Source organism: Lepus europaeus, chromosome 4 (genome assembly GCF_033115175.1).
Source record: "Lepus europaeus isolate LE1 chromosome 4, mLepTim1.pri, whole genome shotgun sequence".
NCBI classification, from domain to species: Eukaryota; Metazoa; Chordata; class Mammalia; order Lagomorpha; family Leporidae; genus Lepus; species Lepus europaeus.
This window is the reverse complement of record NC_084830.1, coordinates 165,089,622-165,114,004: the sequence shown is the minus strand read 5'-3', so window position 1 is coordinate 165,114,004 and position 24,383 is coordinate 165,089,622. Positions and strand designations below refer to the sequence as shown.

Genomic DNA, 24,383 nt, shown 5'->3' with positions numbered 1-24,383 from the left:
TGCGGCACCCGCCCAGCCTTCGCCGTACTTTCCGTACAGGACGCTGCTCAGTCTCAGCTTACGCTGCGTGCAGCCCATTTCCCACCGGTGCTGAGTGAAATAAAGATACAGGCGAGCGGTTGTGAGAAGGACCGGGCGAGTGGCAGGAATCAGGAGTAGGAAAGTGTTTGAAATAAAGCCCTTCGGGCGGCTCGCCGCCGCGGAGCGGACGCCGCCATCTTGCCTTACGGCCCCGGGCCGCCGGCTGTGGGAACGCCCAGGAAGGCGGGGCGGCGCCGGAAATGAGCTCGTGGACTTCCGGGTGCCGTGGCGGGGGCTGCCGCGGCCTGAGGCGAGGGGCTGAGTGCTGAGCCGCCGAGTGGGTTTCCGGAGCGGCTTCCCGTCCCGTGGGGTAAGGCGCGCTCCTTGCGGCTGTGCCCGGCGCCGCCCCGCTCCCACACGTGCGGTCCGGAGGGCCTGCGGCCCCTCGCTCTCTCCCTAGCCCCCGGGGCGAACGTGTGGCGCGGCCTGATCCCACCTGCTCCTCCGCGGGTGCGGGTGATGTTTCGGCCGGCGGCGCGGGCGCCACACGCGTTTGCGTTTCCCTGGTTCCGTCCTGGACAGCAGCTCTGCAGCCGCCTTCCTGTGCAGCCTCTGGTGCGTATCGGACTCCCCGGGTTCCCCAGCCCACGACCCTCGTGCGCCTCTGCCGTCTGGCTCCCGCCGCTGCCAGCCCTCAGGTGGTCTGGGCTGAGGCCGTCCGTTCTGACCCGCGAAGTCCCGGCGTCCGGCCTTGGCCTGCGTTTCCTTCACCTCCCGGGGGCTGGTCGAGTCCTGCGGTCTCTATTGCGTTTCAAAAGGTGCCGCGGTTTTGGACAGCGATGACAAAAACGATGCTGTCTCGGTTTTACGGTGCTCGTTTTATAAACCGATCCACCGGCACTAATTGGGACACAACCTGGAAATTACATATATGTGGTAAATATTGTAAAAAGTTTCAGAAAAAGATCTTTACCCAAACTATATGGAAGGCACATTAACGGTTTTTTTTTTTTTTAAAGATTTATTCACTTTGAAAGTTACAGAGAGAGGGAGAAATTACAGAGAGGTTTTCCATCTGCATGGCCACAGTGCCCACTGCTGGGACAGGCTGAAACCAGGAGCTTCACTGGGGCCTCCCAGGAGGGTGGCAGGGGCCCAAACACTTGCACTGCTTTTCCCAGGCCATTTTCAGGGAGCAAGATCAGAAATGGAGCATCCAGGACTGAACTGACACCCATATGCGTTGCCAGCATTGCAGGTGGAGGCTTTAACAGTTATGTCACAATGCCAGCCCCAACATTTTCTTTTTTCCCCCCTTTTAAAAAGTAATTATTTATTTGAAAGGCAGAGTTACAGAGAGGCAGAGGCAGAGAGAGAGAGGTTTTCTATCCTCTGGTTCACTCCCCAGATGGCTGCAACAGCCAGAGCTGGGCCCATCTGGAGCCAGGAGCTTCTTCCACGTCTCACACACTGGTGCAGGGGCCCAAGCACTTGGGCCATCTTCCTCTGCTCCCCCAGGCCATAGCAGAGAGCTGGATCGGAAGTTGAGCAGGCAGGACTTGAACCGGCGCCCATATAGGATGCTGGTACTGCAGGCAGCGGTTTTACCTGCTACACCACAGCATCAGCCCACCAACATTTTTTTTAGGATTTATTTTACTTCTTTTTTTTTTTTTTTAAGATTTATTTTATTTATTTGATAGAGTTACAGAGAGAGGTACAGACAGAGAGGTCTTCATCTGCTGGTTCACTCCCAGATGGCTGCAACGACTGGAGCTGCGCCGATCCAAAGCCAGGAGCCAGGAGCTTCCAGGTCTCCCACGTAGGTTGCAGGGGCCCAAGGACTTGGGCCATCTTCTTCTGCTTTCCCAGGCCATAGCAGAGAGCTGGATTGGAAGAGGAGCAGACAGGACTAGAACTGGTGCCCATATGCGATGCTGGCACTTCAGGCCAGGGCGTTAACCTGCTGAGCCACAGCACTGGCCCCAAGATTCATTTTACTTGTTTGAAAGTTTCAAAGAGAGCAGGGGAGGCCAGTGCTGCTGCTCACTAGGCTAATCTTCTGCCTGCGGCACCAGCAGCCCAGGTTCTAGTCCTGGTTGGGGCACTGGATTCTGTCCTAGTTGCTGTTCTTCCAGTCCAGCTCTCTGCTGTGGCCCGGGAGGGCAGTGGAGGATGGCCCAAGTGCTTGGGCCCTGCACCTGCATGGGAGACCAGGAGGAAGCACCTGGCTCCTGGCTTCAGATCGGCGCAGCGTGCCGGCCGTAGCAGCCATTTGGGGGGTGAACCAACAGAAGGAAAACATTTCTTTAAAAAAAAAAAAAAAAAAAAGATCAGGGGAGAGAGGTATCTTCCATTCTCTGGTTCACTTCCTAAATGACCACAATGGCCAGGGCTTGGCCAGGCATTAGCCAGGAATCTGGAACCCCACCTCCATCTCTCATATTGGAGACAGGAACCCAAGCCATCTTCCATTGCTTCCCCAGATGCATTAGCAGGGAGCTGGATCAGAAGTAGAGCAGCCAGGACTGGAACCATTGCTCATGTAGGATGCTAGTATTGGAGGTGGTGATTTAGCATGACATCCCACGACACCCATATAAACAGGTTTAAATGCTGGTGGAGACCTATGTTGAAAACCCTGCCCTAAATACCAGTGTTCCCTGGCCCAGACACCGCCTACTTCTCCTGTGTGTCCTCTCCCAGATGTGTGGCTGCAGCCCTTGCCACAGCTCCTGTCCCCTCCTTGGAGCACTGTCTCCACATGAAGCATATTCTGAGACCCAGCAGCCTCCCAGACATCACTGGCCTGTGCCAGGGCTGCCTCCTGCACACCAGGCCCAAATCTAATTTCATCCCATTTCCCCTTTCGCTGTGCTGATGAATCGTTCCACAATCCGCCTACCTACCCTAGATGGGTACCTGGAGACCCTGGTATATGCATGCCCTGTACCACTTCACGTCTGAAGTGTCTCAGAGCGCCGCCTCTTCTTCCCATTGGCATTGTTGCTGCTGAGACCCTCACTTCCGATGTAGGTCACATAGCCCAGTCTTGGAAACCAACTCCGCTCAATAGCATTTCCTGCAGTGACGGAAATGTCATTTGCCTTGCCAATGCAGAGAAAGAAGGAGAGGCAGAGAGAGAGGTCTTCCATCTGCTGGTTCACTCCCCAATTGGCAGCAATGGCTGGAGCTGCACCGATCCAAAGCCAGGAGCCAGGAGCTTCCTCCAGGTCTCCCACGCAGGTATAGGGGCCCAAGGACTTGGGCCATCTTCTCCTGCTTTCCCAGGCCATAGCAGAGAGCTAGATCAGAAGTGGAGCAGCCAAGACTCGAACCAGCACCGATATGGGAAGCCGGCACTACAGGCTGCGATTCTACCTGCTACGCCACAGTGCCAGCCCTGGAAACTTTTTTTCTAACAACAGAAAGTACCCTTTTATATTCATTAATGTTTTTCCTACTATCACTCAAGTATTTAATAAATGCCACCTTCAATTGCTTTAAACATTATTTGACTAATGTGTGGTGACAGCAGATCCATGTCTGCCCTGGATTGGTGGGGGGAGGGTGGCATAAAGAAGCTGTGGGTTGTGGCTGTGTTCTCGGGCCTGATTTTTACAAGGATTTCCAGGGTTGTACATTTTACTCCATACAATTTTTTTTTAAATATTTATTTACTTTGAAAGGGTTACACAGAGGAGAGGCAAAGAGAGAGAGAGATCTTCCATTCGTGGTTCATTCTCCAGTGGGCTGCAATGGCCAGAGCTGTGCCAGTCAGGAGCCGGGAGCTTCTTCCAGGTCTCCCATGTGGGCGCAGGGGCTCAAGGACTTGGGCCATCTTCTACTGCTTTCCTAGGCCATAGCAGAGAGCTGGATCAGAAAAGGAGCAGCTGGGACTCGAACTGGCATCCAGATGGAATGCCGGCACTGCAGGCAGCGGCATTACCTGCTATGCCACAGTGCCAGCCCCCTCCATAAACTTTGTAAATCAGGTTGAAACTTGCTCCCAAAAAGATGTAATGTAAAATCTAATATATGTCAATAAAAAGGACAGTCTATATTATTTTAAAATGTTGAGTTATTTCTAGCCTTGTTAAGTCTGCTGATTTCCAGAAGTGAGTTATTTTTCCCCGAGTTCCCATCACATTTAAAAATAAAAACAGGGGCCAGTGCTGTGGGGCTTAACAGGCTAATCCTCCGCCTTGCGGCGCCGGCACATTGGGTTCTAGTCCCGGTTGGGGCGCCGGATTCTATCCCAGTTGCCCCTCTTCCAGGCCAGCTCTCTGCTATGGTCCGGGAAGGCAGTGGAGAATGGCCCAAGTCCTTGGGCCCTGCACCCACATGGGAGACCAGAAGAAGCACCTGGTTCCTGGCTTCGGATCAGCGAGATGCATCGGCCGCAGCGGCCATTGGAGGGTGAACCAACGGCAAAAAGGAAGACCTTTCTCTCTGTCTCTCTCTCTCACTATCCACTCTGCCTGTCAAAAAATAAAAATAAAAACAGTAAATATGTATGCCCTGTCTGCCTTGTGCCCACCAGTGTTCTGAGTAGTTAGTATGGTCATTCATCTGATCCTCTCAACCAAGGTACAGCTGAAGCACACCAGTCCCTGAACTCGGGCAATCCATTGGCATAAACTACACTGCCTCAATTAAGCCTTAAAAACAAAAGTACTAAAATCTTAAAATCTTTTTAATGGTGTATCATGTTAAGTTTAAATCTACTTAAATTCTAAATGTCTCAATTTGTGAAAATAACCAAAATCAAAATCCTTTCTGAAGATGCTATAGGTTTATGTAGCTGCTTTTGTGGCTTAGCTGGTTAAGCCACTGCCTGTGATGTCAACATCCTATATGAGTACGGGTTTGAGTCCCAGCTGCTCCACGTCCAGCCCAGCTCCCTGCTAATGCGCCTGGGCAGTCAGCAGAAGATGGTCCAAGAACTTGGATCCATGCCACCCTTGTGGGAAACCAGGATGGAGTTCAGGGCTCCTGGCTTTAGCCTGGTCCAATCCCAGCCATTGCAAACATATGGGGAATGAACCAGTGGATGGAAGATCCGTGTCCCTCTCTCTCTGCAACTCTGCCTTTTGAATAAATAAAATTTTTTTAAAAGATGTTATAGGTTGCATGAGATACCATTAATATTTATAGTACTGCACTTAAAATGGTTTCATTTTGTCCTACTTTGTATTTTGAAATAGATTTTCCCCTGCAAGTTTTACATAATTTTAAATTCATTATCTTTATGAGCCACTGAACCTAGATATGGATATTGAACGTTATTTTATTTTGACATAACTTTTTATATCTTTTTTATGTTTCATCATTAAGGACTAGGAAAAAGTTTCTTTTAAAGGTTTATTTATTTATTTGAAATTCAGGGTTACACACAGAGAAAAGGAGAGGCAGAGAGAGAGAGAGAGAGAATCTTCAGTTGGCCACAATGGCTGGAACTGCACCAATCAGGAGCCAGGAGTTTCTCCCAGGTCTCCGACGCGGGTGCAGAGACCCAAAGACTTGGGCCATCTTCCACTGCTTTCCAGGCCATAGCAGAGAGCTGGATCGGAAATGGAGCAGTCAGGGCTCAAAACAGCACCCCATGGGATGCTGGCACTGAAGGTGGCCACACCACAGCACTGGCCCTGAAAAAGTTTGTATTTTAAAGTAAGTTGATCTTTTCCCTCTTAATAAGCTTTTTGTGCCATAGCAAGCATGTCTTTTCTTACCTGTATCTTATTTGCTCTTCACTTACCTGCATAAATGTAAAAACAGAGCAGTGTCCCAAGAAACCAGTGCCCGAGACCTTGACGTTAACCCTGGACTGGAAGCACAACTCCAGTTGTATTCTGTTTAGATTGTGGTTTAATTTAAAAGTCATAATCTGGGGGCCGGCGCTGTGGCTCAGTGGACAAAGTAGTGGATAAAGCCTGCAGTGCCAGCATCCCACATGGGCGGGCGCCGGTTCGAGACCTGGCTGCTCCACTTCCAATCCAGCTCTCTGCTATGGCTTGGGAAAGCAGTGGAGGATGGCCCAAGTCCTTGGGCTCCTGCCTGGGAGACCGGGAAGAAGCTCTTGGTTCCTGGCTTCGGATCAGCGCAGCTCCAGCCGTTGCTCCGGCTGTTGTGGCCAGATGGAGAGTGAACCAGCAGATAGAAGTCTTCTCTCTCTCTCCCTCTCCTTCTCTCTGTGTAACTCTGACTTTCAAATAAATTAATAAATCTTAAAAAAAAAAGACATAATCTGTGCCAGGCTATTTAAATTAAAATGTGTGTTTTTGCAGTTTGTAAACTTCAACATGTTTTCCTCTTTCATTTTCTGAAATCCATTTTGATCTCACTTTATTTTTTTTAATTTTTTATTTATTTATTTATTTTTTAATACAGGCAGAGTGGACAGTGAGAGAGAGAGACAGAGAGAAAGATCTTCCTTTGCCGTTGGTTCACCCTCCAATGGCCTCAGCAGCCGGCGCACTGCGCTGATCCGAAGGCGGGAGCCAGGTGCTTCTCCTGGTCTCCCATGTGGGTGCAGGGCCCAAGCACTTGGGCCATCCTCCACTGCACTCCTGGGCCGCAGCAGAGAGCTGACCTGGAAGAGGGGCAACCGGCACAGAATCCGGCGCCCCGACCGGGACTAGAACCCGGTGTGCCGGCGCCGCAAGGCCGAGGATTAGCCTAGTGAGCCGCGGAGCTGGCTTGATCTCACTTTATAATATGTTCACAATTTGATCCTTAATAAAATCTGCAAATCATATTTGGTTAACCCAATCTTTCCTGTTCTGATTATTCCAAATTATTAGATTTCACATCTCTGTTGCTGGTTCTTTCTACTATTGGAAAACCATGTCAGCGGACACCCGTAGAATCATTTGTGGAAGCATGGGAAGTGACCATGCTCTAGAGGCCAACATTTTTATTGTACATGGAACTAAAGCTGGGGTCCTGAAGAATGGGAAACTTGTATTTAGTGCTATAGACCAAGATCCTCAGAGCAAGGCAGGCAGTAAGCCTTCCACCTCTGACATTAGACATTTTGAGCATCTGTTGGGCTCACTTCTCAAGGGATTTTGAAGTGGTGTCCTGTGTCCTGTCGCCTGCGCTCTGCTCACTTGCCCTCCCGTTGCCCCTCAGTACAGTGCAAAGCCTGTGCAGTGTGGTTGCCCTGCCTGCCCACAGCTGCTTCCTTTCCAGAAATCTCTCTTAAACCACTGACAGTGGCCTCGATGCTGACTCTGGCGTTGGACAAGGTCCACCACTTCTCAAATGAGATCCAAGGCAGGACCCTGTCCCTGACTCACCTCCTCCCTGAAGCCTTCACAAGGTGCCCCCTTCGGGAGACTGGAGCTTAGGGTTCTGCCATCAACTCCCAGAGCCCCACTTAGCTCTAACTTCCTAGTCTACAAACCCTGAGACACCTTGACTCTGGCCCTGCCCACTGAGGGAAGCCCACCCGCCTCATTGTGGCAGGGATCCCTCTGTCAGGCAGGGCGTGCGCTGGGCCCAGGAGGTTGTATGCACCTCTGAGTTCCCAGCCAGGGGCTGGCTCCGTGGACCTCAGAAACTTGTGGGAGGAGGGATTCTTCACGCCGAAACTTCGAGTTTCCTCTCAGCCTGTTCTCCCTCTCCTCACTCTGGATTGGGAGCGTGTGCCTTCCTGTTTAGCCCACACCAGTCCCGCCACCTGTGTTGGCAGAAAGCTCCAAGGGGATGAATCATGGCTGCCTTCGTCACAGAGCATAATACACACTCCTGGCCACCTGTGGGCCAGTGAAGTTTGCTGGTCACTTCTTCCTGTCTGCCTTTATACCACTCGATTCTTCACATGGCGGCAAGGTCTGGGAGTCTGCCCTCGTTCCGCACGTCTTCAAGGACTCACTCTCCAGCTGGTCTCCAGCACTAGCTCGCCTCCTTGCACACGGCAAGTGTTCAGAAGTAGGCACTCACACATGTTCTCAGACACGCGCTACACAATTTACTGGAGAAGACAATACGCACATTATCCGGAGTGCATGGCAAAGGATGATAGAGACAGTGTCGTGAGCACGTTGTGTTCTGCAAAGGTAAATTTTCAATAAATGCAGAATGGCTTGAACAATTCTGATGGTTTTCAGAAAGGAGACATGACTGCCCCTTTGTGGTGACTGGGCTGGCACTGGGACAGCCCTGCAGGAGGACCAGGATGAGGGCCGACGAGGAGGATGCTGGCGTGTGCCACACAGAGGAATGCAGGTGGTGGTGCGAACGGGCTGGGTAAGCAGCGTGGACCAGGTAGAATGTCACCCCGGGAACTAGAACTTTGGTGGTTAACACCCGCGTCTGCCCGCTTGATCGGGACCATGACGGCGCTTTACTTGAGGGAGCCGCACCTGACCTAGAGCTGACCCTCTGTGGATACCCTCAATACCTGCAGAACCACATTGGGAGTGGTCACTCACAGGTGCAGGTCTGTGGTTGAATATGCACAAAACTTCACCCTTGACTTCCCACTGCGCTCAATATTCCTGTTCCGATTATCGCCCGCCGCTGATGACTCGCAGAAGAAAATCCACCTTCCTGCATTGGCTACTCCGGCACTCCACGGGGCAGCTGGTTAGAATGTGCGTGCAGCCACTGTGTACACAAAGGCTTCTCTTCCGGGTTAAATGAGCCCAGCCCCTTCAGTTACGTGACCTGTGTGTCACCGCCCTGGCCACTGGGAATTAGCCGTGTTTGTTTACCGGTGTCCCAAAAAGCATGACCTCAATACTGAGCAAGCGTCCAGAAATGTTCGCATTCTGGCTTGGAAGGCGTCCTCAAATTCCACTTCAGACGCGTTTTCCGTACTTGCCGCTTCTGCCCCCTCCTCGCTCAGACCCTGGTGCCCGCAGACCCGCCCTCTACCACGCTGCGGTCTGCATGACGGCGGACACGCAGGAGGCGCGGGAACACTGCCGCGGACCCGGCGGGCGCGCGCGCACCCCGCTCCTGCACCCCGGCGGCGGGAGCCCGGCTCGGCGCCCTTCCCTCTGATTGGGCGGTATGAGGCCGAATGGGCGGGAACACCAAAAACCCTCGAAATGATTGGTTGGTCGTGGAAAGAGGGCGGGGCCCTCCGGAATTCCAGCTCCGGCCGCAGGGGCTGTGCGGTCAGCAGGGGGCGCGCGTCCGGGTCTTCCCGGCAACCGGTGACAGGGCCGCGAGGGGCCGGCCACTGGCCAGCGGGGAGAGACCGTGACCCCATCCCAGCGCCGGACGCCGCTCCGCTTGGTGGCCGCGCGCTCCTCAGCCACTTCCTCGGTCCACGACGCGGGGTCGGCGGGCCCGCCCAGCTGGAGCTGCGCGCCGTCACAGGAGCCATTCGGCGACCGGTGAGGGGCCCGAGGGACCGGGCGGGCGAGGGTGGCGCGGGGCAGCGGCCCAGCCGTCGGCCGCCTTCCCCTTCCGCTCCGGAGACTCGCGTCCACCGCGTCGAGACAGCCTCCCGGCCACGAGTGACGCGGCGGGGCGGAGGCCGGGCGATTGGCCCGAGGCGTGCGTGGGCCACGCGCGGCCGCTTCTCCCGGGCCCGCGCGTCCTCGCGGTCCTTCCGGGTGACCTTCAGGGCCGGCGAGCCCACGGGGCACTGACGCCACTAGACTCCGAGGGCGTCAAAGACCCGCGCCCGGGTGGGAAGGGGCTCGCCGGGCAGAGCCTCCTCAGCGAGGGACGGCAGCTGACCCCGCGCCCGGGGACTGGCCGCGCGGAGACCGCAGGGCTGCGTCCGAGGCCAAGCCTTCCCCGAGCCCCTCTCCCCCGCGTGAGGGCTGACAGCGGCCTGGCCCACTGTGCGGGACCCTTCGGGGAGGCACGGCCCTGAGCAACGTTCTGGACTCCGGGCCGCTTCCGTGTCGAGAGAGCGGACGGACACTCCAAGTGCCGGTCCAAGGTCACACGGCAGCGTGGCCGCTCGCCTCTGCTTCTGAGCAGGTGGCAGCCCCAGCAGTACTTGCAGGGAGTGCCGTGAACGGGGCCCTTCCTCCAGGACCGCCCAGACGAGGCAAAAGACCCCAGCGTTCCTTCCCCCATCCCGGTTCCGGGATGCTTTCTCCACGGCGGGCCTCAGTTTTGCCCTTGCCACGGACGGAGGATGGATTCCTGCTCTGTGGGTTTCTCCCTGCCTGCGTGCTCACCCATACCTTCACACCTCTCAGACTTCAAAGGACAACGTTTGTGAAACCCAAACTTACACAAGAACGTTCGGATCACCCGCCCTCTCAGAGTGGACCTGAAGCTGAAGGGAGCAACTGTTTTGAAGAACTGGACCTTGTTTCTGTTACGGGGAGAAAGAGGCAGGGGTGGCCGCTCCTGTTCCGAATTCCATCCCCCACCTTTGCCTGCTGGAACACGGTTAAGATTTCCCATAGTGGGTGGGCCCCGTTCACTGATTAATTCAGAATAAAGCCAAGTAAGGGCAGGAGAGCAGCATGGGTACCTCTCCCAGAAAAGGGGTGAGAAGGGGCTCTCACGAAGGGGGAAAGGGAGCAAAGCAGGCCATGTACACCTTCCTCTGCCCTCTACACCGCCCCCCCACCTCCAGAGTGAGGAGTGCGTACACAGTGTCGATCTGGTCTGGATGTCAGGGAGTCTCAGTGTCACAGAATCCTGGAGACAGTGTCTCTCAGCTCCCTGGAAGAAACCAGAGACTCACCTCTCCTGGATGTAGCTGCAGCTCCCACCACCCCCTCCTGCTCCCTCTCCTAATGGGAGTCATTCTATTTCCTGGCCCAGGGCCCTGAAATTAATTCAATACCCACAGAATACACCCTGGGTGTTTGAGCAGCATCTCACCTCCTCAGCCTCTGGCTGCTTGGTGCTTCGTAATGAGCTGCACAGTCAGGCCTGTTGTCACTGCTAAGTGAGCTTCTATGCACTGGCCAGGCCTCAGAAAGTCTGGTGCCAGGGGAAAGGGAGAGGTAGACCACTTGGCCTGCTGTCCTGTCCCTGCACCCCACTGTGTACCTGTGTTGGATGATTCTGGACAAGCCTGCACAGGAACCACAGATCATAAGGGATAACGAGTAACGCCCACTTCCCATACAAGAAGGGGACACATATGCAAACATGTTGACAGCACTAACGCCTGGGACGGTTTCACCTTCTGAGTAGCAGTGAGAGAAAGTGGCATAGGTGATGACCCAAGTCCCAGCCAGGTCTCCTCTTCTTTCCAGAAGAGAGGTGGACTCCTCAGGAGGGGCTGATCAGAGGCCAGAGCGTGGGAAGTGAGAGCAACGCCCCTCCTGCAGGGCCCAGGGGCCCTGAGAATTGGGCAGGTTCATAGTCCTCTCCCACAGAGCTCTCTAGGTGCTCCGGCATGGGATGTTCACCCTCTGTGAGTTGTTCCAGGGCTTGGAAAGGCAGTCTGTGTCCAATACAAATAAAATATGAGCCAATTTGTCATCTTAAATTATCTTTAACATGGGTGAAATTAATTGTTGTACTGTTTTATTTAACCAAATAAATCCTAAATATATCCACATTAAGCATTACTAACGAGATATGTTGCTTCATTTTTCCATATTAAGTCTGAAATGAGGAGTGCGTTTGGCCCTTACAGCAACATCTCAATCTGGAGGAGCCACACTGCGAGTGCTCAGTCACCTCCTGTTTCTCTCTGCCACTGTAGTGGTCAGTGCAGCTCTGAACAGTCCCCTCAGCCCCTCCCTGCAGCTCACACCAGTCCTACCTAACTCCGCTTCAAGATGGAGAGATCATAAGGTGGTCGCTTGCCTCTAGCAAGTCATGCCTTTCTGGAGCCTCATCGCACCTCAGGATGCGGGCATGGCAGGACAGCTGCAGAGGAAAACCCCATTCTGCCTGAAGGACTCACCGCAGAAGAAAAGTCTCTCACAGTACATTGTCAGTAACTGTTCTCCATCATGACCACTTCTAGCCCTGGTTTGTAATTTGTGACCAATTGGGTATGATTTGAAATGCCTACATTATCTATGAAGAAAAAAAATAAAGCAATATGTGAAACTCAGTTTATCTTGAATCTCTTGTGAATGTTAATTTTTCCACTAGTTTATCTTACTTAGTACCTGTTTTTATTAGTTATATGTAAAGTATTAAATGCTAGGAAGATAATAAGGTACTTTATTTTTATTTGGAAGGTAGAGAGACAGAGACAGAACGATATGATCTTCTATCCACTGGTTTACTTCCCAAATGCCACAACAAGTAGGACTGAGCCAGACCAAAGCTAGGAGTGCAGAACTCAATCTGGTCTCCCATGTGGGTGGCAGGGACCCAACCACTTGAAGCACCACAGCTGCCTCCCAGGTGCACATTAGCAGGAAGCTGGAACACGAGGTGGAGCCAGAACTCAAGCGCAAGCACTGTGATATGGGATGTGGACATCCCAAGCAGGGTCTTACCGATGGCACCAACCAAATGCCCACCCCACCCCACCCCTGCAAAGTACTTTCAAGGATTCAACAATTAGGACTTTTCACTTCCCCTTTTCCAAGCCTTCCTGTATGTTTTTCCCAAAGTACTGGAAATTTGGCAGATTACTTCAAAGCTCACAGCCAAGAGAGAGGTGGTTGTGATAGTCCAGAAAGCATTCTCTTTTAACACAGTTAATATTTTCTTTCAGGCTCACATCAGGGACAGACCCCTTTGCTTCTGGGGCAAACTCCCATGTGGGGTGAGGTTCAGAAGAGACTTGAAGAGCCTGCCATGGCACTCAGGCACCTAACCTGCATCCCAGACCAAAGTCTCTTATTCCTTGTCCACAATGGAAGGAAATGCTATCTTTATTTTTATGAAATTTATGTGTGCCTAATTGTGTTTTTATTTCTTTTGGTATGTGCCCTGGGAGAAGGTGGCTTCTGAAATAAAGGCCTGTGAGGTGCTGTGATCCCCAGAAACCCCTGCCAGAGCGTTGCTCTCTGGAGCATTTGGGAGCAGCCACTCAAGAGGGTAAACATGCCATTGACCTGGAGACCAACTATGGCAGCTGGAGTGTCTGGGTTGCACATTCCTTCTGGAGTAACCAAGAGGTTCCTGCCTCTGCTTGCCAATACATTTTTAAAATCATTCTCTTTGAGGGGCCAGCTCCATGGTGCACTAGGTTAATCCTCCGCCTGCAGTGCCAGCATCCGATATGGGCGCCAATTCTAGTCCCGGCTGCTCCTCTTCCAATCCAGCTCTCTGCTATGGCCTGGGAAAGCAGTACAGGATGGCCCAAGTCCTTGGGCCCCTGCACCCACATGGGAGGCCCGGAAGAAGCTCCTGGCTCCTGGCTTCAGATCAGCACAGCTCTGGCTGTTGCAGCCATCTGGGAAGTGAACCAACAGAAGGAAGACCTTTCTCTCTGTCTCTCCCTCTCACTGTCTGTAACTCTACCTGTCAAATAAATAATAAAATCTCTTTTTAAAAAAATCATTCTCTTTGAATAAAATGTCTGGAATTCAATATACTGCACCCCTCCCCCCCAAATAGAGTGCTGTCATCAATGAAACAAGAATGGTAACATCATCAGTGAGTTGTGATACTGTTCTTCCTAGTTTTTTCCCCTTAAGTTTTACTTTATTTATTGAAGAGAGAGGGATAGAGAACTCCCATCTGCTCATTCTCTCCCGAAATGCCTGGAACAGCTGAGAAGCAGGAGCTGGGAGCCAGCTCAACACGGTCTACCACATGGGTGGCATAAACCCAGTTATCTGAGGCCTGCTGCCTCCCCAGGTCTGCATAAGCAGGAAGCTGGAGTCAGCACCCAAGCATCAGACTCTGATGTGGGCACAGCATGTTAACCAGTGTCTTAACTGCTAGGCCGAATGTCCACTCCCTTCCTAAACTTTATTTTTCAAAATGTCCATTAAAAAGTACCTTCCTTTCTCACAGTGAGAATAAAAACCCTCCTCCAGGGAATACTCCCTTCACCTCTCTCCCCTGCTTGTCTCCTGCTCAGATTAAATCTGCATTCCCCCTCTTCCTTCACCCCTGCAGGGCAGAGCACCCCTGCCCCTCCAGAGGCACCAGAGGAGGACTTCCCACGCTGGCTGCTCCTGCCCTGCACCGAGGGGAGTGACAGCCCCAGAGCTCACCTCTGCAGGTTTGCTGCTTTCAAAGCTTTTTTTCATTTGATCCCAATTATATCCCAACAATGGGTATCCCATCTTTGTGGGTAGTATTTGTATGGATTTCTATCTACTAATAAGGAAATGACTGGGGAATAGGTGGCTGAACCAGGCACTTTTTCTGAACTCCGGTGCTCACCGAACTGAGTGGGGACACAGTCTGGCCTTACAGGAAGCAGTCAGTGGGGAGGTGGGCCAGGTGGGGAGGGCGTGCCAGTGTCCCTTCCCGGCTGACAAGCTGCCCTTCTCCCAGACAGCTGCCAGGAGCACCCTGTCGGATCTGGGGGTTCCACCGGAGGTAAGCAGAGTGCAGAGATTTGCTCTCCACAAAGGGGTTCGTCTGCTACTCCTGGTTCTCCGATCCCCGGACCTGGGCAGAATGACTGCCAACGACTCGGACTCCCAGAGGCTTCTGGAGTCTGCCCCTTCCCTTCCCAGCCCTTCCTGACGATGGGGACATGCTTCTTGGACGCTGCCAGCAGCTTGTGACCGCGTTTGCTGTGAACTGATCTGTGCACGCTCCTTTTCCCCACCTCCTGGGTCCTGAGCTGCCCTCTCCTACCTGGGGCTGGGTACTTCCTTGCAAAGCCAAGGAACAATGTTTTAGGGTTCCTCAAAGACTTGCCTGGCGCAGGCCTCAGCTCCCTGCGCACCAGGTTTGCGGCTTCTGCCCAGGCTGCTGCCGGACCCCCACCCATGCGCGTCCTCGGAGTGCCGCTTTGTCCTGCGCAGGCCTACCTAGCTGAGCTCCCCCAGCACAGGACGGCATGGGGGGAGCTAAGCCCCGGGATTCTCCATTGCCTGTGCTCTACTAGCGCATCTCCGGATGGGGACCCCCCAGTCTGTGGCCAGTGAGCAGGCCGGACACCCCCAGTCTGTGGCCAGAGAACAGGCCGGGCACTCGTCCCCACTCTGTCCCAGCGTCCAGGCCTCCCGGCTCCCGTGCAGAGCGCAAGCTCCGCTCCACATGTTTCCTGCTGGTGTGCCTCCCGCCCTCACAGGTGCCACGTGGACACCCCCTTCATACAGGTGGAACTCGGCGGCTTTGCATCCTCTCGGAGACGGACCACGCGAGGAAGTTAGGGGAACACGGAGCCAGCGTTTCCCTTGGCGGGGCTGCTGGGGTTCACTGTGACCTCCCCACAGGGCTCCAGGTGCGGGGTGAGCCTGGCCGCAGCCGCTTCCGGACCCGTTGCAACCCCTGCCTGCAACCACCCCTCCCCGCCGCAGCGCCCCCTGCCCAGGCCTTAGGGACACCAAACGTCCCCGCAGGCCGGGCTCGCCATGTTCCCGGCGGCAGGGGTGGCGGCGAGGCCCTACGCTTGCAGCGAGTGCGGCAAGAGCTTCGGCTACAGCTCTGTGCTGCTGCGGCACGAGCGCGCCCACGGCGGCGAGCGCCGCTTCCGCTGCCTGGAATGCGGCGAGCGCTGCGCGCGGGCCGCTGACCTCCGCACCCACAGGCGCACGCACGCCGGCCAGACCCTGTACATCTGCAGTGAGTGCGGCCAGAGCTTCCGTCACAGCGGCCACCTCGACCTGCACCGGAGCGCGCACCGGCGGCGCGGCCGCGTCTGCCCCTGCCGCCTCTGCGGCCGCCGCTTCCCCCACCTGCCAGCGATGCTTCTACACCGGCGTCGCCACCACCCCCCCGAGCGGCCGCGCCGCTGCCCGCAGTGCACCCGCGCCTTCCGCGACAGCGCACTGCGTTTCCATCAGGCTCGGGCGCACCCCGCAGGACCCACCGTTTTCCCCGCCACCAGCGCGCTCCGCCCCCACGAGGTGCTACTGCCGCGGGCCGTCCAGGACAGTGCGCAGCTACAGCGGCGAGCGCGCATCCCGGCGGCCCGGGGAGCCCAAGACAGTGCACCCGCGTCGCCGCGCCCCGCGGAGGCGCACCAATGCGGCGTGTGCGGCAAGAGCTTCGGCAAGGGCGCCACGCTCGCGCGACACCTGCACACGCACTCGGGCGAAAAGCCCTTCACCTGCCCCGAGTGCGGCAAGCGCTTCTTGGAGAACGCCACGCTGGTGCGTCACTGGCGCACGCACACGGGCGAGAAGCCGTACGCGTGCGGCGACTGTGGGCGCTGCTTCAGCGAGAGCTCCACGCTGCTGCGTCACCGGCGCAGCCACCGAGGTGAGCGGCCGCACTCGTGCGCCACCTGCGGCAAAGGCTTTGGGCAGCGGTACGACCTGGTGGTGCACCAGCGCATCCACACGGGCGAGAAGCCCTTCTCGTGCCCCGAGTGCGGCCGAGGCTTCAGCGACCGCTCGGACCTCACCAAGCATCGGCGTACGCACACGGGGGAGAAGCCCTACGGCTGCGAGCTGTGCGGCAAGCGATTCACCTGCGTGTCCAACCTCAATGTGCACCTGCGCAACCACGCCGGCCACAAGCCACACAAGTGCCCCGAGTGCGGCAAAGCCTTCAGCGTGGCCTCCAAGCTGGCGTTGCACCGCAAGACCCACCTGGGCGAGCGGCCGGCAGAGTGCGCCCAATGTGGCAAATGCTTCAGCCACAGCAGGTCGCTGTCGCAGCACCTACGGGCCCACACGCGTGCCCGCACCGCTGCCACCGCCACCCAGGCTGCAGTTGGCACTGCCCTCGCCTTTGCGGGGCCAGCCCTACAGGAAAAGCCAGGGCTCTTTGCGTCCCCATGGAGGGGGACTTGCTGAGGCCACAGGGAGGCCAGGACAACTGCAGGCAGCTGCAGGCTTGGGAAGGGACTCCACAGGTGGCCCTTCCCTGGGCTCTCCTGCCTCTGCACCTCCCTCCCCGGCAGTTCTGCGCCCACCCGGTCCTTACGTTCTTGGCTTCTCTCAAGGGGGTGTGGGTGCAGGGAGTCAGGGTCCGAGTGCATCCCCTGCTGCCACCCTGCACTGTTTGCTTCCGGCTTTCCTGCCTGCCCTCTCTATCTCCCCGGGCCTTTCCTAATTTCAGCCTGTCTCCACCTCCCCTTTCCCGTGCCTGTGCTGTGCCCACCTCCTCAGGTGTCCAGCAGATGTGCCGCAGTCCGTCTCACCAGCCTCTTGATCTCACCTGGTCATCCTGCTTCCTCCCCAGCATCTGGGAAGCAGCCGGCAGACCCAGGGGCTCTGGGGTCAGCCTCCTGCAGTCAGCAGAGAGCTATCTGCTCCATGACCCCGGCCAGACCGTGTGGGCCGCTGTCAATGAGTGCCAGAGGTTTCCAAGCCAGAGGGGAGGGGCGGGAGGGAAGAGGCCTGCAGGTGTCCAGTGACCGTTGGCATACGGCTGGTGAAATAAAGACTTGTTTGGGTTTGAGATTCCGAGAGCCCCTCTGAACCTTCAGGCAGCCGTCTCCACAGACGCCAGGTTCTCTGGCAGTTAAAGGTCTTGTCCCTTCCCACGGCAGCACAGCCTCTTGCACGCAGGACTCCTTGCTTCCGTGCCGTGAGAAGCTGATGGCCAGTACAATGCAGCCCCAGATTGCATGCCTCCTCCTGCTCGGCGTCCCCCTGGGCAACCAGCACCCTCCTCACGGTCGCACTGGAAAGTGCCAGCGTGCGTCGGAAACCTGGCCCTTGGGGCAGGGCAAGCGTGGAAAAGGGCCTGCACCTCAGGTGCCAAAACAACCCGGTTGGCCACACGTGCCCAGGAACAACGCGGTTTATTCTGTCCTTGTCCAAGACCAAGCTGCCCTGGGTTCCCGGCCACTGTGGTCCCAGGGCCCAGGCACCTGGCATTCTCTTCTGGCCCCTCTCCTCCTGGATCCTTTTCCAACCTGGGGGTCTGGCTCCCCAGTTGAGGGGACAGCTCATTGCTGGGGGAGCAGGGTTGGAGCCTGAGGGGGCCTGGGCCCTCTGGTGGCACCCAGGGGCTCGGGGGCAGAGTGGCTGGGGCAGGGTTCCTCGGGCCCAGATGACTCTGGTGGGGCCAGGAGCAGGGCCGGGTGACTTTTGCTGCGGTGCGCTGCGACACTGTCCGGCTTCTCAAAGCGCTTGCCGCAGAACTCACAGGGGAAGCGCAAGGCGGCTGCCGTCTCCGCATGCTTGCGCCGGTGCCAGTTGAGGGAGGCCTTTTGGCGGCAGGTGAACCCGCAGATCTCACACCTGGAGCCGAGGACAGGAAGGGAAGGAGGCGGCCTTGTCCCGTCAGGACTTCCAGGGCTCTTCCTGCTTCCTGTGCCTGGCTGCCAGGCCCGCCCCCGCCCGTGGCCCTGGCCCTCACTCACTGCAGGGGCTTCTCTCCTGTGTGGATGCGTCTGTGGATGACCAGGTTGCTGCTGGTTCGGAAAGACCGGGCACAGAACTCACAGATGTAGTCCCGGGTGTCTGTGGGTGAAGAGGATAAACGGTATGCTCTAGCCCCAGGCCGTGGCCCCTCCGCAGCTCACCTCACCCCCACAGAAGTGTACCAGGACTGAGGGTCAGGAGGCCTGGGTGGTCACTGCTTGTGTTCCGTATCATGGAACCAGTCTGGGCCTTGACCTGACGGGTCACAACAGCCGAGTGAGATATGAACACAGAAAATGTGACACCACCAAAGAGCCTTCCTTACAGTCACCCAGTTCCACCAGAACCACTGAGCTCCCAGGGAAGGCTCCCTGCCTCGCAGCTGGACCTCTAAGCTGGTCTTTGCGAAAGGAGAGGCATGGAAAGGAGACCTGGGTCCTTGTGTGTGGACGAAGGCACAGGTAGCAGCTACACGGAAGCCTGGAGCTAGGGAGGGGAATTCAGATTGAAGGCTGAGCCCTGCAGACACGCCCAGCACCTGGAATCCTCTCCCTGCTCCGGCTGTTGGCCCCACTCTGCGCAGTCTGAAGGCAGCCAATCCCACCCCCTCCTTAACGTGTCCTCCCTGAGCAGTCCAGTGGCACCTGGGGTGTGTCACCTGTGCTGCATTCCAGATCTCTCCCTACACCAAGTGCAGGGGTGCCACACTCACCCCTCTTCTCTACCCCTACACCCGCTCACCCCCCTCCCTGGGACAGGGCGCTGCAGCCCCACAGCACCAAATGCCACCATTTCTGTACCTGCTGCACACATCCCCTAACTCCAGGTTCACGTCTCCTGAGATGCCTGATGAGCACGTCCCCTAGCCCGCTGCTCATGGGTGCTCACAAAACCACACCCTCTTCCGCCCGGCTGCTGGGGCTGGAACCCTCCATGACACCAGCTGCCCCTGCCTGCCCCCACTGTGGCCATCTGCCCTCGCCAGGCAGCCATTCATCCCCAGCTCAGCTGCAACCAGCAAGTGCAGCCCAGCCCACCTCTGCAGTGGCCGCTACAGCCCCCTTCTCCCACAGTGGTCTCTGTGTTTCTGGGTCAGCTCTGTCCCTGTGCAGCTCCAGACCCGGGACGGTGTCTCCTCACCTGAAGTGAGAGCCAGGCAGAGTGCCCTCCTTCTTCCTGTGTACCCTCCTGGCCTCCCCGATCCTACACAGGCCAAGCTGAGGGCACCTCAGGGTCGGCAGGCAGAGCCCAGGCCCCCGATCCTGCACAGGCCAGGCTGGGGGCACCTCAGGGTCAGCAGACAGAGCCCAGGCCCCAGGCCCACTGCACTTAGGGCTCTGCTCACAGCGTCCTCCGCGCCCCCTTCCCCACCTCAGGCGTCCCCGAGGCTCAGCCGCAGGTGCCGGGCGCCCTGGGGAACAGGGCGACTCCCGCACTCACCGCTGTGCAGCTTCACGTGCTCCTTGAGGTGCTTCTTGAAGTTGAAGGACTTCCCGCAGGCCGGCTCCGGGCAGGAGAAGGACTTCTGCTGGATGTGCTGGTATTTCTTGTGGTGCTGAGGCAGAGCAGAGGCGGGCGGTGGGCAGCGGGGAGCAAAATGACGGCCTGACCCCACAGGCGGGCTCCTCGGCCCCCCGTCTTACCTGGCTGCACCTACAGAGCCAAGAGCACCGCGTGCCTCCCCCACCACCGTCACCCTACCCTCACACGGTTCTGCTCTTGCCTGGCCCCCGCCTCACCCTGCGTGCTTTGCAGTGCTCATTCCACAGTGCTCGGGGACACTCCCAGTGCCCCAAGTGTGGCCTCCCCGTGTGAGGGGACGAGGCAGGTGGGTGCGGCTGCTGTCTCTCACAGCAGCAGCCCTGTGCAACGACAGTGCCCAGACTTCCTCCGCAGCTGCGCTGTCAGTCCTGGAGACACAGGCTCGCAGCCTAGAGCACTTCTGGGGGAAGGGGTTCTCCAGCCTTAATGACCCGGTGCACCTGACCTGCCTGCACCTGTCCCCACTGCACAGCCCCGCCTCCCACGGTCAGCCCGCAGGAGAGCTCCAGCGCCCGTGACAGGCACGAGATGCGCCCCCCCCCAAAGGCTCCACCCTGCCCCAAGCTTCACTGTCACTCAGGGGCTCCTCCCTCTCCTGCTCTGGCCGTGCTCTGTCCCACGACCTGCACGGCTGGGGTCTAGCTCACTGTGGGGCTCTGGCCGGCCCCGTCTGTGCCTCCTGCCCTAGTGGGAAGTGGCGTACACTGCCACATGGGCTGAGGAGCCTTGGCAAGGCCTCAGCCTCCAGGGAGCCTCAGGGCCACAACTGGGGGCGGGAACAGCGTTAGCACCTGTCCCCTAAGGGTGCTGTGAGGACCCCAACTACACACGCCGCCCGCCTAACCCCCCAGCAGCCCAGCTCTGTGCCAGAGCTCTGTGAAACAGGCAGTGGTTGGGGTGGCCCTGTGCCCCTGGGGCTGACTTTGCGGCCTCGGGCACCAGCCGTCAGTCTAAGGATTATTAACCGTGGGCGAGCTCTGCAAGTCCCCACTTCCCCACTGCTGTCCTTAGCTTTGCCGGCAGCCCGTCCCCAGCCCCTGCGGCCACCAGGCCCTGCCTCGCCCCTCACATTCAGATACTGCCGGTTGGAGAAGATCTTTCCACAGCCAGGGAAGTCACAAGGCATCAGCTCCCTCCTGGCAGCTTTCCTGGGGACAGAGACAGAAGGCAGCACTCCCACCTGCTGTCCCCAGTCCCCGCCCGGCCCCTGGGTCCCATCTCCCCACATCCTACCTGATTCTCTTGGGACCGATCTGTGCAGTGTCCTCATCCCAGGCTGGGCTCCGAGCAGATGGGGCCTGGCTTCCAGGGCTACAAGCAGCAAAGAGGGAGCAGAGGGCCTCGAGGGGGGGCTGTGTCCCATGGATACCCCTGCCCTCTGTCACAGCATCAGGTTACCTGGCCAGGGGCTCGCTCTGCTGGGCTGCTCGAGGGGCCCCGTCATGCTCCAGCTGCACCCTGACTTCTGACGGCACAGGAGCTCCGGAACCCAGGGGGGATGCTGGTGAAGAGAGCGTAGCAGGAGCAGGGGGCGCTGCAGGGGCTGGGGGTGCCTCCTCCTCACCCGGCGTGAGGGTGGCAGGGGAGGGGCGTGGTCTGGGGGCATCTGGGTCGCTGCTAAAGGGAGAAGAGGGAGGAAGAGGCCATCAGCTGTCGGGACATTCAGCCAGCCCCAGCCCGACCCTAACCCCTGAGCTGAAGATCCCCAGCTCGGGACAACCCTAACCAGCACCACGCTGCGGTCCACACCCGCTGTTGGCCCTCAGAGCCCACCCTCCAGTTCTGCGTGCAGGGCTCTGAACTGCGGGCCCCTCCCGGCTCTGCTCAGCACCCCTGCGGCCCAACTTGCTCATCTGTGGAGCTGTAGGTCCAGGGGCTGGCATCACTCAGCATCTCCTCTTCCTCCTCGCCGTCCTCTTCCTCCTCGCCCTGCTGCTCTCCCTGCCTGCCGGCACAAAGACGCCGAGCCTGAGGCCCTGCTCCCCCGCAGGACGGGTGCAGGCTCATCCAGCCCCGGGCTCCCCGTACCTGGGCAGCCCCGCCTCTTGAGTCCGCTCTTCATGCTCGGGTTCCCAGTCTGTGGACACAGGCAGCGTCAGAGGGGAAGGCACATGTGTTCCGGTGCAGTTATAAGGGCCGAGGTGGCGGGGCCTGAGAAGGAGTGAGGGGCTTCCGACCTCTCGGGAAGGTCCCAGCCACCGAGGTCTCCCCACAGGCCACCTGGTGTCCTCGGCACCCTCCACGGAGGCGCAGCACATGCCAGCGGGGCGCGAGCACTCTTTCCCCCTTGTTGCTGCTTGCCATGGCCGGCCCTACCCTCCTGGGCAGGGCCTGAGAGCACACCACGTCCCTCGCACCGAGCTTCCCTGGGCGAGGACCCCTTGTCAGCACAGGGTTCCAGCCTACCTTCAGGCTGCCGCCTGCTCCTGGCCGCAGGACACCAGCTGCTCTGGGCAGTGCGTGCGAGGGGCGCTGGCTTGGGCTCCTCTGGAGGTGAAGGGCCCAAAGAGGGTCCCCAGGAGAAGGTGTGGCCTGCTGAGCACTCCCACACAAGCCCCCCGTCGTCACCCCCAGGCCCCCGAAGGCCGGGCACCAAGCTGCACTCGCGGCTGTGGGCGTGCGACAAGAGCACCAGATACTGCAGACCCTTGGGGGGCACTGGCTCAGGACCTGGAGGGGTGGAGGAAGCCGTCAGTCCAGCCAGAGCTCCTGCTCTTGTCCTGAGGGCCACATCCCACACCCACACAACCTTGGGGCAGCAAACTCCTGGGCCGCCTGGTGCTGCTCCTGTGCACCCAGCAGGCCCCTGTCCGGGCTGCCCCCATTGGACCATCGTGCCCGCTTCCCAAACCCACAGAGGCGCCCCTGACCCAACGCTGCCCCTGCTGCCCCTTCTCCCGTCCCCTACCTGCACAGAGGATGCAGCCTGAGGAGGTGTACCTGCCAGAGAGAGGGGGCGGGCGGGTCAGGCCCGCGTGCCCGCCCCCAGCCCGCGGACCGCGCAGGGAGCAGGAGAGCCACTGGGCCCTGGGCAGGGAGGAGGGCATCCTCACCGGTCCAGCAGGAACTTGGCGAGCTGCGAATGCAGCGCGAAGCCCAGCCGCTCCTTGAGCAGGCACCACCGCTCCATGTGGCCGCCCAGCCGGATGCGGCACTTGCTGCGGCGCGCGTCCAGCTGCCGCCGCTGCTCCCGCCGCCTGCGGCTGGCGTCCGCCCCCGAGGGAGACGCCATGGGCGCCGGGACCTGCGGGGCGGGGGCCCGGCCCCTGGGAGGCCACCAGTTGTCCTGACGCCGGGGGACGGCGAGCCGGGCGCGAGATCACGGTCAGGACACCGACCCGCGGACCCTACAGGAGTCACGCACCAGAGCGTGACGCTCTCACGGGGAGCGCCAGCTGCGGGGGGTGGGGGGGACACAGACGCTGCGCCCTGGAGAGGCACGGGGCCTTCACTGGTTGTGGGGGCGCAGTGGTCGTGGCCTGGTTTGCACCTGGGGGTGCTCTTCCCGGTCAGGGCCGGGGGCGTGGGCCTGAGCGGAGGCCACCCCGGGCCGCCCCGTGAGGCTCCGGCCCCGCAGACCCCACCCCGCCAGGGCCTTACCTGCGCGCCCCACCCTCCCTCTCCCCACTGCGCCTGCGCCCCGCGGCCTCGCGCGCAGGCCCGGAGAGCCGCGGAGCGCCGGGGCCCACCTCGCGCGCGCGGCGCCGTTTCTCCTTTAAGAGGAAACGGTCCCCTCAGCACAGGCGGCTCCAGCGGAACCGCGTCCCCGAGCGGGGCGGGCCGGACGGGGCCGCGCGTGCGCCTGCGCGCGGCCAGCCCGCGCAGCGCCTGCCGGGAGAGCGGTGCGCGCGCGTGGGTCGCGCTCGCGGCGGGCGCTTTCCGTGGCGAACGCCGGCGACCAGAGGCGTGGGAGAGCGGGCTGCGCGCTGGGGTCGAGGCCTCCCGCCGTGTGCGGACCCAGCCCCGCCGCCCACGGCCCGTGCCTTGCGTGGGGTCCCCCGCGGTTGCCACCGGCACGGAGCGCGCCCCGCGCCGTCGGCCGCCGCCACTCTGGGCCGCGAGGCCTCGCTGCCGCCGTGTGCGCCTCCTGTGCCCGCGTGGCGCGGCTGAGGGAACGGACAGCCCGACGAGGCCGCCCAGCGCGGCCCCCGCAGGCGGTGCTCCCGCACGTCGCCCCCGGCCCCGCGCCCCAGGGCGCCTGCCGCTGCCGCGGCCTGAGGATGCTGCTGCCGCGGCCTCCCGCCCAGGGGCAGCCGCTCCTGGGCACCCACGTGTCCCATCGGTTGTCTCTTGAGTTCTGGGGTTCTTAGCCAGGATTCCGTGGAGGCCAGGGGCCCATGAATGTGGACGGGAACTAATTTGTCTTTTTCTTCACTAACTTCTGGCTGCAATTGAGCATTTCCTTCTATTAAGGCAACACACCTCAGTCGTAGCAGGACTTAATGTGATGAATAAAAACCACAGATGTTTTTATACCACACTACAACTTTTTAAAATATTTATTTGGAAGAGTAACAGAGAGGGATA

General features: G+C 58.6%; 2 protein-coding genes across 4 annotated transcripts; one reads left to right on the top strand and one right to left on the bottom strand.

Moving 5' to 3' along the window:
* Positions 1 to 339: 339 nt before the first annotated feature.
* On the top strand, positions 340 to 16,796 carry ZNF672 (zinc finger protein 672). 3 transcript variants are annotated; one of them, XM_062189340.1, is made up of 4 exons: positions 405 to 636; positions 13,993 to 14,098; positions 14,377 to 14,421; positions 15,125 to 16,796. In XM_062189340.1, the coding sequence occupies exon 4, from the start codon at positions 15,408 to 15,410 to the stop codon at positions 16,794 to 16,796; it is 1,389 nt and encodes a 462-aa protein (XP_062045324.1). In that variant the 5' UTR covers positions 405 to 636; positions 13,993 to 14,098; positions 14,377 to 14,421; positions 15,125 to 15,407. The 3 variants fall into 3 exon arrangements, with proteins under 3 accessions (XP_062045322.1, XP_062045324.1, XP_062045321.1); XM_062189338.1 differs by lacking the exon at positions 405 to 636 and adding an exon at positions 340 to 391 and having other exon boundaries at positions 14,377 to 16,796; XM_062189337.1 differs by lacking the exon at positions 405 to 636 and adding an exon at positions 9,057 to 9,371 and having other exon boundaries at positions 14,377 to 16,796.
* ZNF692 (zinc finger protein 692) lies at positions 16,740 to 23,561 on the bottom strand. The gene is made up of 12 exons (XM_062189336.1): positions 23,546 to 23,561; positions 22,910 to 23,203; positions 22,765 to 22,796; positions 22,263 to 22,526; positions 21,885 to 21,933; positions 21,706 to 21,801; positions 21,255 to 21,473; positions 21,090 to 21,167; positions 20,926 to 21,004; positions 19,755 to 19,869; positions 18,314 to 18,413; positions 16,740 to 18,191 (listed from the first exon to the last, which is right to left on the bottom strand). The coding sequence occupies exons 2-12, from the start codon at positions 23,086 to 23,088 to the stop codon at positions 17,897 to 17,899; spliced, it is 1,506 nt and encodes a 501-aa protein (XP_062045320.1). The 5' UTR covers positions 23,089 to 23,203; positions 23,546 to 23,561; the 3' UTR covers positions 16,740 to 17,896.
* Positions 23,562 to 24,383: the final 822 nt, after the last annotated feature.

Excerpts from the sequence above, each read along its gene's own strand:
- ZNF672 (XM_062189338.1), top strand. The coding sequence starts at position 15,408 with ATGTTCCCGGCGGCAGGGGTGGCGGCGAGGCCCTACGCTTGCAGCGAG.
- ZNF692 (XM_062189336.1), bottom strand. The coding sequence starts at position 23,088 with ATGGCGTCTCCCTCGGGGGCGGACGCCAGCCGCAGGCGGCGGGAGCAG. Across the intron at positions 22,797-22,909 it reads GCCAAGTTCCTGCTGGACCG|GTACACCTCCTCAGGCTGCA; the intron begins GTGAGGATGCCC and ends TCTCTCTGGCAG. Across the intron at positions 21,168-21,254 it reads CAGAGCGAGCCCCTGGCCAG|CCCTGGAAGCCAGGCCCCAT; the intron begins GTAACCTGATGC and ends TGCTGCTTGTAG.